Source organism: Sitodiplosis mosellana, unplaced genomic scaffold (assembly GCF_009176505.1).
Source record: "Sitodiplosis mosellana isolate CC-2019 unplaced genomic scaffold, AAFC_SMos_1.0 Smas_scaffold_18, whole genome shotgun sequence".
NCBI lineage: Eukaryota > Metazoa > Arthropoda > Insecta > Diptera > Cecidomyiidae > Sitodiplosis > Sitodiplosis mosellana.
In genome coordinates, this window is record NW_022595260.1 from 561,454 (window position 1) to 577,059 (window position 15,606).

The window sequence follows — 15,606 nt, forward strand, 5'->3', positions numbered from 1 at the left end:
ACTCTTCTCTTTCATAACAAAGTCAGATGAACTTACTCTCCTCTCGATCTAATCAATAGATATGTTCAATTATTTGGAGAAGTATCGACCAGATTTCCTAATGTGCAGATAGTATTGGCCGTCGAACACTTTCGAACGCTTGTTCGTTCGTTCGACATGGTTTTAAGAAAAGGTTTTGTTCGTTCGTTCGTTCGACAATTTAAAAAAAATATTTTTTGTGCGTTCGTTCGTTCGACAATTTGAAAAAATATTTTTTTGTTCGTTCGTTCGTTCGTTCGACATTCATTTTGTTCGATTTTCGGTCCGAACAAAATTTTTTTACATTAGAAAATTCGATAAATTGATCAAATTTATAATGTAATCGTTACAGCTCATGCTTTTATAAGCTTTTATTATAATTTTTCATAGTAATACCAAGTTTATTTGGGAGATTTCGAAATAAAAAAAAACTTTGTTCGGACCGAAAATCGAACAAAATGAATGTCGAACAAACGCACGAACAAAAAATATTTTTTTTAAATTGTCGAACGAACGAACGAACGTTCGAAGCCATCACTATGTGCAGAAGAAAAAATTTAGCTTTTAATCGTTACAAATTTGCAGAGTCTGAACTTAGAGTGTTGTTGAACAGTCATGTATTCATTTCGTGCACAATCGAAAATCTAAGCCTCGTGCTCATGTCATAAGCATCATATGAGTATTTGCTACAAACGAATTCATGACTTCAAGATATTTCATATGAATAATTTGGGATTTTTCACCAAAAATATCGAAAGGATATCAAATCCAAAAATCTACTTTGGAAAAAATTATGTTTCTAAATCATTACGAAGGCTCAATTAACAAATTTATCAGATCATTTAAAAATCAAGTGTTTCAACGAATTTTTCTGGTTTTATTTATCGGCTAAGCATTTTACGGCACCATTGACTTGGTATGCAGTGTCAACCGGTTTGTTGTTTCAATATAGAACGCGCATTTCATTGCCTATCGGAACTGGGTGGCTACATATTTGTATCATTAGAGGGATATAAATAAATGTATCAAATTGGTTGATGGTATAATCAGAGTCACTGTTTCAGGTATTTAGTAGTCAGAATGACCGGCGAAAATATGACGGAAAAGTGCATACAAAAGAAAACAGCAATATAACAATATCAAACGAGATGAAGGCAACAATATTGTGTTGTTGCGATTGTTAAAATTTCACACCATTTGAATTAGCGCGGGCCTTGAGCGTGGCTTTGTTACAATTACAATTGTAAGTACTGTGTTGCTAAATTTCAATTTTTTCGGTTTTTCATTTCTAAAAAAATCCCAAACTATTAATTTGAAATCCTTCCTCTGTTGCAGTTTATAAGGTGTGGTGCTGGAATTAATCATAACAATTAACACACAAATTTTGTCTAGCCAATTTAATGTTGTACTATTCGTTGTATTCGCATACTATACACCAATTGATACAATGTTTAAATTGATCGCAAAGGATACATATACAACTATTATATATAAATTTCACGAGCATTTTATCGGTTGGCTCCAATATATCAATCATCGAAACATTCTAAAATACCGTTGATAGTCCAATAAAAGGTTGATGTTTTGAAAGCGATCGATTATTTTACACAGTTCTCAATTTGAATTACAGGCAAACACATCTACACTAACGATTTAGTTTGATAACTGCTACACTCAAATGTAGGATAGGTTTGATTCGTTCATTCTAATTTTTCTGATTTTATTTTCATTATTATTTTTATATTAATTTTTGGCAAATTGATTCTAACAATTTTTTAAGACGACTCAATTGTCACCATAATTTTTTTCATTCAACAGCTCTGGTTCACTGCTCAAGGGTAATTCAAACTCAAATTAGCCATATTGCTTATTCATTGAATATATCAAAATAATTGATCAACAACACAAAGAAATAGGATCAGGAGAACAACACTAAAATCCATACTACTATGATCGACGTGTAATAGTCTCATTCTGCAATATATGACATAGGTAGATCCACTTTGTGCATAAATTTTTCATTCACAATAATAACATTGGGCTTCCGTGTATACAATGTCTGCTACTTTGGTGTACTGGAATCGAATGAGATAAGTGGCACACGCTGTTATGATTGTTTTTACCGATCGTAGTATTTCAAACATTTTTTTTGATAATCATCTAACATGTTTTGGGCAATTTCAATTTCCAAGGCTTTTTTCGTTTAAAAATCTTTTTTTCACATACCTCTCTTTGTGAGTTGAGTGAATGACTGAGTTTTTTTTATTTTTTCACTTTTAGTCGGTTGCTACTTATGTCATTTTTAAAAAATCCAGTCTATTCTAGTTAATTGACTAAAGCTCTTAAAATAAGTTGGATGTGTGTGTGTTCATGTGTCATTTTTTTTATCAGAATGTCTACAGGACATATAACAATGGATGATATTATCCCGTCTTCTAATAAAGAGCAAATAAACTTTTCTCAATCATTTACTAAAAAAGGTGTCAACTAGATATTTAGACACAGATAGCAAACGTAAAAAAATCATACTCAATAATACCATGCGATCATGTGATCGCGTGGAGGCAATACTCCGAACATTAAAAAAACAAATCCTAATGCTATTAATTGAATTTTCACCACTCAATGTTTGAGAAAAAGTTTTACAGGTGAATGATTAATAGAATAGTCTACTAAACTACTCAATCTGAATTTATAATTACACTAAACTTTTTAATCGTTTTTTTATTGACATTTATTGTACATTTACTAGTAATTTCGAATTCAATTTTAGCAAATGTTTTTTGTATTTTTTCCTTCTGTTCGTTTGTTGTTGAGTGAACCATGCAATGTGCTATTTAAAAAGCCTTAAATTGGAATTTTAAAAAAGCACCTCATTGATTTTCTTTATAAAAAATGCCCATTTTTTCTGGATAATATTCATTATTACTAATAGTTTCATGTAAAATTTGCCCAGAAAATTTGACGTCATTTTGGTCAAAGGTGAAATTGATCTAACTTGACGTATTTGTTTATGAAACAAAACTCATTTTTATTTGCGAAATTTTTTTCATCCGTATTTTATTCTTTTCACCGATTTGATTAATATTGTTTCCAAGAATGTGATTTTGATTTTAAGAGAATGTCTACGTTTCGTTTATTGTTCAACACGATTCGAAGTGTCTCAATGATAATATGGTTTTATTGATGTTACGAATCCCTGTTATTTTTCTGCTGCTGATATTGCATTGGAAAATATTTGATGTAAAAGAGAGAGAGAGTTGATCTTTTTTTCTTCGACTCTTTGCATCCATTTGTAAAAAAATATATTTAAAAATATACCTCATTTTGTATTATGTGATTGAAGTGTTTCTCTGTGTGTGGTATTTTGTACTAATAATCCTTAAGTCCTCAACTGGTTGCATAAACCAAAGCTATAGAAAGACGAGAGCGATTCGACGAGTGCAATTGAAAACAAGAGATCAAGAGGTTCGACTGAATCGCACTAGCAGCTCATTCAAAATCTTTTTCACTTTGTGTTGCGTGTTCTGGTTCAATAATACTCACCCACAAAAAAATCATAAGAAAACATAACCAAGATATAACCTCTGTTTCGCTCTGATGTAGAAACGAAGGTTACAATCGACAAATTTAAGATTGCGAATCATGTGTTCCAGGCATTGAAGTGTGTATGAAAGAAAAAAATCACAAAAATAAATTCACATAAAACTTAACGAGCCTCATATCGACGACAATATGAAGAAATACGACATTTGCATCAGCTGAATGACGCAATCAATCCTCAAAAGACGATTAGAATGATTTTTTTCGGTTGTTTTGTAAAATATATCTTTTTTTCTATTTATTCTTTTTTTCTCACAACTTGCTTTAATCTTTTTGTTTCATTTTTTTTTATTTTGCTAAGGTTGTGTATTTTGTTATTTTCTCTCTCAGAAGTTTATTTTGTTATCTAAATGTTGTTTTTCTCTTTATAGAATCATCATCGACTACTCCATGTATGAATTAAATTATTCTTAAATTTAATACAGCATAAAACTGAAGTAGAAATTAAAATATTTCACGCGCGTTACAGACACAAACTCGAGTAGCCAATCGGCCCTACATTGAAATGTGCATTAGTTTTTTTAATGATTTTTATTTTGTTTTGTATTGTTTTTTTATAGCAATATATTCAAATTGTTTCTAAATTGGTTGCAAATTCGCATGAAAATCTATGATGTTTGGTTTTCATGTTCTTCGCATTTCACTGTGGTTGATATACATAAATTCGGCACTAGCAGCCCGCATCATTCATTCACTGAATACCACTTTTCGTAAAAAAATAATCCCAAAAATCCACATTGTCATTTCATTTTGGCCTCTTTCTTCTGCATCTTTCACTTCAATATCCTCATGCCACTGTCGCCGCTTTTTATTCTACAATAATGTCACATCTTGTGATTTATTTTTCACACATAGCTTATAACATAATAATTGGTTTTTGCTCTTTTCTTCATTTAATAATAATATTCACTAGAGATACAATATGTTTATATAGATATATGTATAAATAAATAACAAACGAAAAACACACAATTTTTTCAATTATTTCATTCAGGCATTAATTAGTTTGTTTTGTTTCAACAATTCGTAAATAGGTGAATTTATCGGTTGCGAACAATTGTTGCCTCGTTTTATTTAACTGCAATTCGATTCTGAATCAAGCATATTTTCTCATAAGCATTTGATCGCAAGCCTGAATCATGAATTTATAAAACATGATGTTCTTTACGAAGATTGTATTGTTGCTGTTTGACTGTCACATGCTAAATTGCTGAGTTTGATTGATTTGTTGTTATTATTGTTGTTATTGTTGGTATTGTTGGTTTTAGCTACTGCTTTCCTGGCGTACAGACAAACTACTTAAACACATATTTTTACAAATAGTACTTCCAATTAAAATAACTGAAATTGTGTTATCTACGAAGCATAACAAACGCGAATGATATCTTCTCTCGCTGCCGAAAATGGGTTATCGAAAAGCGATCGAAGCGATTTAATTCTGTTTCTTTCGTCTAAGTTCAAAAAAATTAGTGGTGTAAATTACTTTAAACAAATGCCCAACATTCAAGTGTTTTCACAACAAAGTCCTCTTGAGGTGCGAGTGGCTCGTTGGCGTATGTGCTGCATCGCTGTGATCGTCCCTGGTTCAAGTCGCCATCTAACCATAAACCGAATTTGCCGCTGCAAATATAAACAGACAATTTAATCAGTTGAATCAACGCAATGGGCATATTAAAGTTGCGACTTACTCTCCAGCTCCAATGGACAAACTTTCTGGATTGCCCTTGATGAAGTACAAATTCTCACCAGTCCAATGAAACACTTTGAAACTTGGATTGAATTTGAATAACAGCGATTCACCAGTTCCGTAGAATAGTTCCGAAACATGGAGCGAACACGATGTCAAAGCACCAAATACCTGTTAAATATGAAGGCGAGATTTGCATTAGATTTTTTGGTATATTTCATACTGGTGCGATTGCCTCGTATGCATACTATTGAGAGAGAACTCACATTATTTTCTGTATCCTGAATTACTATTAAGATAGGACTTTCTATTCTCGCCAATTTCCTATAGAGAGAGTTTAATGAAAATCCATTCTGTGAAGTACTGAACACCAACGACCAAGAATAGCCTTCTGCTCGCGCCGGTAGGTGTCCACAAAGCTTTTCTCTGTTGAGAAGATATTGAGAGATGATATTGATAAATATAATTCTATGAAATGGTATATTTAGTCGTATGTGATATTTATGTACCTGTGCTCTTCAGTCAAAATTTCCGTGTTGCCAATAAGGTCGGGTAGTGGGAAATCTTGGTCAAATGATCCGGTTGCAAACAAAGATGCTTTGCGGTAGTCATCTGTGCTCATAGACAGCACCTATTCCGATGATAAAATAACAATTATTAGATTTATTTCGCTATATAGAATGGATATGACATGGAAAATAAAAACAAAAAACAAATGGACTAATCGCTAGAGAGGAAATTAACGTTCATATCTAAGGAGACAGACAGACTTTACTAGATGTGACACAAACATACTAAACGTGATATGGTAAATGACCGAAGCGTATCGTCAATTGATGAGTGGGCGTTTGATTGATAGAGTTTAGTATTACGTACGAGATAACAAAGAAAACAGAACAACTAACATCAATCACGTGGCTACAGAAAAGATATTTGCACATTCACGCACGTTCGCAATCTCACACACTAACATTCAAATATAGTCAAATAAATTGTTTTTACAGGGGTGAAAATTTCAAACTAGATTCCCAGATCCACTAAAAGTGAATTTCAAAATCCATTGAAAATGAATGAAAACCAAAGGGAGATATTCAAATGTTGCCACAGTGGTTCAAGTTATGCGTGTATTTATCCTCTGCATAAGACGTGCATGCGGTTTTCTTGTCTGTGCAATGCGTATAACAAAACTTGAAATGCATACTTAAAATATCAGGTTTTTTATTAATCCTATTGAATTCAAATATAATAAATACAAAAATTCGCAAGGTGGAACACAAATGAATATCCCTTCTTGATGTCAATTCCAAATTTTTGTTTCATTCTTTCCATTCATAAATTGAAGATTCACTTATTGTACTCAGAGGCGGTAAATGTCACCGAAAATGTTCCTTCTACAAATATTTCTATTATTACCGATTCGAGATCGAATTTCTTCTTTGCATTGATGGATGCATCGGTTTCGACACTTTGCAATGACGAGCCGACAACAGGCCGATATTTTCGTCGGATGTAAGGCATGAGTCGCGGTCGATAATAGTTATACAGTTGATTGCCCCATTTTCGTCCGGAAACGTATGCAACAATCATACCAATTACTGCTATAAAAAACCACATGATTTTTCCTTCTCGTTACTACAACACTGTTCTTTTTTTATTATGTATGTCGGACGCTATTTCAATTCACTATCCATACATGGTATATGATCTGTTCTATCGATATGCTTTTTTGTTCTTTGATGATTTAACCGGAAGGCAGCGAAACTAGAACACCAAGTTGTATTGATTTGTATACATATTTGACAGACTTTTCTCTGCCGTGATGATAATTACATCCACCAATCGGGGTTTTTTCATTATTCATCGCAACTTATTCGTTACGATCGTTCACATCGAACCGAAATTTATAAATTATATTCAATCGATTTCACAAAATATGTACGCATGGAAAGTTTAAAATGTCAAATAAATCAGAAGTTTGTTTCGATACAGAAAATATGGACAGTGTTTCGTTGGATAGAAGAAATGTTAGATGAGTGTTCTTTTGAATACACCGAACAAGCTATGGACTGCACTGAAACACCGAAAATCCCCGAATATTCATTTTTACCCTTCTTAAAAGCAATTTATTTGATAATTCCAATTGAATCCTGTATTTTATAGGTCAATCAATTAAAAACTATCGCTGGTTTAGTGGTTCCTGTATTCGAAATTGCGGTCTAGAAAGTATTCTCACGAAATTAGCTTAAATGAAATTGAAAGTGTTCTACTAGCAACATCTAATTCATGCAACTTTTATAATTAAGATTCGAGACGTGAAATGCCAATGACTAGAAGAAAGTAAAAGTTCCAGAGAATTGAATATTCGCAACAGTTGCAAAAAAAACATTGTTTTAAAGCCGATCCAATGAGATCAGAGTTTGATATATTAGATGCGTGAAAAACTGTACGATTCATTTGAATAAGATGGAAGTTTTCATTTTGAATATTGATACACAGACAGTAACTTGAATAGATGAATCATATCGTGAGATTTGTCATTAAATTTTCCTTTTGCTCGTGAAAATGTACATGAATGGCTTAGCAAAAGCAAGCATTTCAAAGTGTTAATTTCAATTTCATCTTTATTTTCTTTTTAAAAAATTCGAATGGCCTATGTGATGCTGAAACAATTGTTGTAAAAAACCAAAACACACGCAAGCGCGCTATAAAGCAACGAGCACCGTTATGGTTAGCACGTAGTATGCGGTTGTACACAATATGAAAATATCACCAACTATTTGTTAACGTCGGCAAAACTCGAACGTCGCAAAGCCGCAGCTTGAACGCGTTCACACTCGCTAACGATTTCGTAGTAAGAGTGTCTGATGACATTTGTCGGAAAAAATAGGCACTCGAGCAAAATTTAACTACCAAATATACGCTAAAAAAAACGCATTTTTAAAAGAGAAATCCAATTTTTAAGTGTATAACAGCGATTAATGCACAGTGATCTCATCGTGTGTTTTTTCTAAATGAAACAAATTGCTTTCGAGTTTATCACGGAAACTACGCCGCATTGTTTTGAATGCAGCATTTTAAAACTAAATTTATATCTAACAGGACAAACTCGAATTAAGACTGAAGAAATGATGTTCTAAACATCATAGCTATTATATAAAGGGAATTCGCCCATTATTCTAGGCATGCGGAAGAAATATGTGTGTATGACGTTTCACAGCAATACACAGACTGACAGCGAACGCAACAATTTTTTATTCGCTTAACGCAAACACAAATGCGAACTGGTTCGCTGGCTATATCAGTATCGGTGTATACGCGATGTGTGTACGTTTGCAGTACGGGAGTTTGGTAAATGAAGTGAAATGTTAAGTACAGAGCCGTCACCGCCGAACTGCCGTTACGCGTATTCACATTATTTATATTTTTCAACCATACAGAATGCCACGAAGCAATCGTGTTCATATTGATGGTTGCGCGCTCTTCTGTGTATGTTTTAATTTAGCAACGAAGATTTGCATCCACAACAGTAAACATGAATATCGGCTCAAAATTTTGTTTTTACTTCGACCGCAATCTGAATTGATATGATTTTATTCTTAGTTGTTGTTTTTTTCCTGACAGACCTCAACTCAACAAAAACTAAATTCAGAGTTTTAATGCGATTTACGTCTTGTATGTCAGTGCAAACGTTTTGTTCTCTAGCTGATTCGTTTCATTTTTTTTGTCATTATAATTTGTTCATGGTTTCTCATATGAAAATTAGACGATTATAAACAAAAACAATTTGTTTACTCATCCGCGTGGCTAAATCTTTATCCCAAAAATGCCGCGTATCTTCTACCCTCGGCCTAGAACAGCATGTCAGAGATTCCCAACTTGATTGGGTTCTTTTTAACTTTGTTTTGTTTTTTATCATAATCCAGAAATAACTAGTATTTGAATGTGACTATATCACATTGTCAAATTAGCATTTGGAAATGATGTTTATGATATTGGCTTTATGCACAAAATGCGAATCAACTTTGATTTTTGCAGCTTTCTTACGCAAAAAAAATCGACTTATTGGTGATGAGAGCGATAATAAAGTTGAGAAGAAAAGACATGATTTGTCTGAATTATGTGCAGCTATCAAATGTTGAATAGTTATTATAGCACGCGCCTACATTTCAATCAGAGACAACTAAATATGCAGCGAATCGTTCTCTCTCTCTTAACGCAAAAAATGTTTACGTCTATAAAATAATGCATAAAATTACGCTGAAACTTGTTTTCTAATCGGCCGAAGGCCATTCCAATTATAAAACTTGCTCTTTTTACGATAGTATCTCAATGGTTTTTTTCGCTATTCAATAAATTGCGGAACTGAATGAGTTCATTTCGGAACCGAAACATAGGTCAAGTCACCAATGAAACTCAAGATATTCTAGAAGAGTCAGCGATTCATAGTGAAATTCATTTTGATACATTCACACTTTATTTGGTTTTTGCATTACAAATGTGTGTAATTAGGTTGCAATTATGGAGTCCCAATGAAATATCAGATATTTTCAATCGACGAATAAAAATTTATCAAATGAAATTGCTGCAAATTGCAAATACGGTGAGACACATAAACTTGACGTGTGTATTCCATTCGATGGAAAAATTTGATTAATCCGTGAGAGATGTTTCTTTATTCAAACGGGTAAACCATGTGCACAAAGCAGTCAACGATAACCACTTTATTATCATTGAATTTGACTTTTATTTGTGCACCGACTTTTTTGGATTTAATTTGAAGGGTGAATCCAATGGAAGTGGGCACGAGACGAATTAGTGTGCACTGTTCGGCCAAAGCATCAGCTGTATCTTTTTGCAATTTAAACATCAAAACAACAACACAAACAAAAGATAATGTCAACAGGCATAAATCACATGATTGAAATCAGTTTAAAATAGCATTTTTCACTTTACCACCTTCACCTGTATGTTTTTGTCAAACGATCCGACGCTGAAGCGCACTCGAGTGTTTATCGATAAAGATTGCGAAAAAAACGTGTGGTTTTGTTTTGGACAAATTGGTAACCGGTTTGTGTGTTTCGAGTAGATAACATAGAAAAAAGTCTCGAGTGTGAGAACGAGGAGAATGAAAATGCTCATTGACGAGGCCCGTTAGCATGTGCTATGTTTTGTTTGGTAATAAAATATATAAGATTTGGTTTATTATTGTTTTCATTGCAGCTTGTGACCCAAACAAAAACCAGTAACCTGAAGATGTTTAGTAACAATACGGAAATATATATTTCGATCGGTATGCAAGCGAACTATCAAAGTGATTGTTGTGTTGACCTTAGAAAAAATATTTGCCAAAAATATTCAGTCCAACATTCAGCTCTTGTTCATTTAAAGTCATTTCAATTCCAAACTCATATGTTCGAAACAGTCATTCTTGATGGTATACACGTAACATTTTTGTTCGCTTTAGTGACATATTTTGTAACATTTTGCTGGGGGAATCAAAACGCCTTTTATATATACATACATATAAGATCTCTTTCTGCGTCAGTAAAAATAACTGTTCGGAATGCAAAGAAGCAAATAAAGAAATCGAATGAGTAAAATATTGTTCAATCAATTTCAAAGCCATTCGCCTTTCGACGAACAAGATGCAATTATATTTTTTGTAAACACTTTTGGCATCTTCTTTCGCCCATATCAATTCGATCTGAGTGCGAGAAGCAAAGTGAGACCCGGTTACCAGCATTTCGCTATCCGATAACGTCAGTTGTGTAGATTGTTTTCATTTTTAATCAATTTTAATTAATCTAAATGAATCGAGTGCAATAAAAGTGACGTATATCGATTAAAATACGTTTAAAAATACTTTTCAATTTGGTTCATTTGCTGAATTGCTGACTACAGTGAATAGCCAATGCATGAAAATTGGCAAAGATGGTTGTTGTGTCGGGCACAAACGATTGATTGGGCGCGCGAATCCAGTCTTTTCTATGTTTTCGAGTCATTTGTGTTTGGTCACTATGCTTCCCATAATAGCTTCTTCCTATCAATTCGACACACATATTCAACAATCTTCAATATTTGATGCCGAAGAATCGAATTTATCAATATTTTCCGGAATGTTGCCACATTCACGACGTCACATAGGTCTCTAATTAAAAAACACATATTTCATTTCTATGCGTTGCGCGACAATCATCACGTACGTTTTCTTTTCTCAAAAAAAAAACAAGAAAAAAAATTACTCATTCTGATATTTGAATTCAGGCCAAACCGAAATATTTTGATTTTATTGCGAGAAATTTTTTTGCCACGAATGATTTGCATGAAATGACGGTAACTAAAGTGTAGTCGTATCTTGATAAAAGACTTCGTCGTGAAGCTGCAATTTTCAAATCGTTTTAGATCGTGTTCAGTTATCATTGCTTTCAGACTGATTGCTCAGACTGAAATAACGACACGAATTTGAATCAACCCTGTTTGTAGGAGCCCAAAGGCTATTGGCCAGATTTCAAAACTATTTTTAAATTTGTGTTGTTGATTTGCTCTGTGTGTGCAAATTCTTTCATCCTTCGCTCAAATATTGCTGCCGTTGATTGGCAATGCATGATGATCAAATAAAAAAATAACATCAGAACGAATATTCAAATTATTTGCAAAACATCAATTGACACTGTCCACGTTCAAATAACATATGCACAAAAGCACAGCAAAAACACAAAATTGCCACAGAATAATGATTGCAATAAGATAAACAATTGGCGATGTTGTTCATTGATTGAAGTTGAAATGGTAATAAGATTACAATTTTGGAATGGCACGAACGACTGCCGCCAGGAATTGAATTGAAAGGAACCTGTTTTTTCTTTCAATCTATTTTTTGCATTTTTTTTGTCTTCTTTTGCAGTTGCGTTTAAGTTGTGTTGAATGACCGAAATGTGAAAGAAAAACTTGTGAGCGCGGGGGGACAGAAATGAATATGGACGAAAATAAAGTCAATCCGGTGACGAAATCTAGTTAAAATCTCTCACCTTCGTCTTTAAGTACTTTGCCACTCGAGCGACTTTCGATGGCTTCGAACTTTTCTTTAACGATGACATTGTAATACTATGCGATGAATTCTCGTTGATCCGGCTTAGTTCTGGAAAAAGCAATTGTTCAAGTGCGCAAATATTCCGTCGAATATTCCTTTTTTGGGTTTCTTAATGTTCAATGCACGTTTTGCGGGCTTGACTTTGTTCGGCGATTCCACAAACAAAACACCGAATTATTTTTATCGTTTGAGATTATTGAATAGTTGATGTACCGAGCTGCACTGTATAACGAGTCGTGACAAATGGACTGTAAAACTGTTACTTCGTGTATCTATTCAAATATTCTTCCCCAAATTGTTATTATCGGCAAATGCAACTTATCCCACAGTATTGGTAACACAAAAATACTCGCAGCAAAAACGCAATTTCCGAGTGATTTCAGTTTCCGAAAATGCAGAATAAATTGATAATTTCAACTTTCACAAATTTGGCGTTTACATCGTGGCACTTTGAAACAGATACAAAATGTTGCTAGCGAAAACGAACTGAATATGTTTCTCTTTTTGCTGTTGTCACAAAACGAAAATATTTCTGCGTTGCTCTAACCAAATTCATAACATTTGAATGATGACAGTTTTATTCTCGCCAAATACAACGTTTTCATAGAAAACGCTCGAAACAACGTTTTTTCTTAATTATAGAAATACAAATTATTTGGGCTCAACCAAAATACATCACTCAAACTGTTGATCATTTGAATCGGAACGAATGTGAACACTGTTTCGTTTATTTTTTTTTATTCACAAAAATAGCGATAATTTCTTGTAGCAAAATCTACGATCTGCAAAACACAATCGAACTCGATCACTACACTTTCGAGACTAGAGCCAATGTTGGTGACGACGCGAATTCGAGTTGGCTCTCTCACTCACTGCTCAAACAACGGTGCGACAGTTGAACAGCCGACTCAAAGCCGAAATCGTTGACTGGCGTACATACATATTATTATTACTTTTTTTTCTATACAAAAAATTACAAACACTGTGACACCGAGAAAGACAGAGAGAACCATAGAAACGGTACTATGGATGGTCAACATTTAGCGTTTGCTATTGTGTATACTAACAATTGTCTTTAGTCTTCTATTCTTTTCATATATACTGATATCACAGCGTTGTGTTGTTGTTGTCGTCGTCTTTTTTGGGCAATGATTGAAAGTTGTTTACGCGTGCATTGTTCAAAACATGAAACAAAGCTTGGGCCACAGTGCATGAAGCGAGAGACGCGAGCTAATGTAGTCTATGGATTCAGCTGAATATTCATTTTATTGATTTTGCATTCAAAATTCGGCTCTTTGCATTGGAAAATACCGACAATGTTTTTGTTTGTTCATTCGTGAAAAAATATGTGTTTACAATGAAATCACCGGAGAGACTGACGTTGAACTAAAATAGCAGACGAAAATAACAGAAATATTCGCTGGCCGAACGTTCACAATTTGAATTGCAAAATCTACAATTTGCAAACCAAATCAGAGCAAAATGACTTCAATTTTTATCATAATAAAGTAGAAAATGATCCGTTTAACATGATTAATCGCAATTTCGATTCATGCATATCGAGCAAATGCATTCATCCTCTGCTAAAAAAACACATTGAATATTTGCGTTAGAAAAATCATAAAATAAGAACACATCTGATCAATCATTGTATTCCTGCAGTTCGTCATGTGTTTACTTATTTATTTGGTAATTGCTTGCATTTTAAGTATCGTCTTATGATGTTTTTGTATTTCGAAATTGAAAACAGAAAAAAAAAACAAATATAGACACATTACTGCATACTGCAGATATCTTACGGTACGCGTTGATACGCCTTATGTGATTGTGAAATGTCAAATTAGCTTCTGTATGGCTTTGTTTTAGTGAGACGGATCGAAAAAAAACACTGCACGATGTACAAATAATGTCTCTTATGCCGACGCTCAAGCCATTTGCATTAAATCCACGTCTTTTTTCCCTGCTTTATGTAAATCTGTCGAAATTCTGTGGCATAATTATAATTTATAGTCATTTCACTTGATTCTGCGTCTCGCGACTTTCAGTCGGTCGTTACAATTATAATTATAATGTAACTAATTGGTCGGATTGGAACTGTGACAAGTGCCTGCCCGCATTATTGTTATTTAAATTGAGATGAAGGGGCTCGTTCAACTTATTCACCATTTATAACATTCACAACGCTGTAAATATTAAGCTTAGTGAGCGGAGCTTCGGTTCAGTGATAAATTTTCATCTGGTCTAATAAAGAAAACTCATCAATTCTAGAAGGAGTAGAATTAATGAGCATCTTCTCTGTGTGTTAATCAATCAATATTTATAACAAATTCCAATTCCAAATGCACAGTAGATATTGGGAAGTAATTCAGCCTAACATTGTTTTCAAACATATATTTTAATATCTTGTCTCTTATAAATATTCAATAGTTATTGCTCTTTGCCTTCTCTGGTGGAAAGCAAAGATTCATTCGAAAGGTTATCAATATTATCATTCAAATTGCAAACATTTCCATTCTCTCGGCTTAACCAGTTTGTGTTAGCCACTTTGCACAGTTTAGAATCTAGAGTCATTTTCGTGTAGATCAATATCGTTTCCATATTGATATCGCATTTAAATTCTCTCTATTCGATTGACGCATAGATTTAAACGCACAATCTGAATGTATAGTACCCAAGAGTTGTGTGTTTCGCATATCACTCACAAATGAAGCGATAGCATTTGCGCTTTTTGCAAAAAGAGTTCGAATATGACAATGATCGTTAACAATGGTGACAGGTGAATATGGCAAATGGCCCAACCTTACGATTGTACGAATATATAATTGTATATTTACACGCTAACGGTGACACAAAGTTGATATACACATTTGCGCTCCTGGTGCTATTTTTATTATTATTAGTATCATTCTGTACTAATGCTAGTTGCTCCGCGACGAAAAACAATGATTTTTCATTTTTTTTTGGATTCAGGACAAAATAATTTAGCTTCACAATTCTTAAGTCCGTTTTTCAACTTATGCATTCCGAAAAATGGGAAGCAACCAGCATCCACGTTGATGTAAATAATGTCTTGAGAATAGCGATATATAGAAACGGCTTTTTATGGCCATCATTTGAGTGTCACGAGCTGTCAACATTTCAATATTCTACATTGATCCAATCAGAGATTACTATGAGATATTTTTATTCATATGGGATAGAAATATCG

At 33.6% G+C, this 15,606-nt stretch overlaps 1 protein-coding gene across 50 annotated transcripts in view; it reads right to left on the reverse strand.

Annotated features, from left to right (window-relative positions):
• Positions 1-4,149: 4,149 nt before the first annotated feature.
• The window catches only part of LOC129568370 (TLD domain-containing protein 2), a 109,570-nt gene continuing 98,113 nt past the window's right edge, over positions 4,150-15,606 (reverse strand). For 47 of the 50 annotated variants that reach the window (XM_055446148.1, XM_055446145.1, XM_055446144.1 and 44 more), the window contains 4 exons: positions 5,818-5,939; positions 5,575-5,734; positions 5,310-5,479; positions 4,150-5,241 (listed from right to left, as the gene is read on the reverse strand). In XM_055446148.1, coding sequence (XP_055302123.1) covers positions 5,106-5,241; positions 5,310-5,479; positions 5,575-5,734; positions 5,818-5,939 — 588 coding nt within the window. In that variant the 3' untranslated portion in view covers positions 4,150-5,105. Of the gene's footprint in view, positions 5,242-5,309; positions 5,480-5,574; positions 5,735-5,817; positions 5,940-6,721; positions 7,070-8,082; positions 15,502-15,606 lie in introns of those variants that run through there. The other 3 variants (XM_055446163.1, XM_055446164.1, XM_055446165.1) reach the window with 3 other exon arrangements.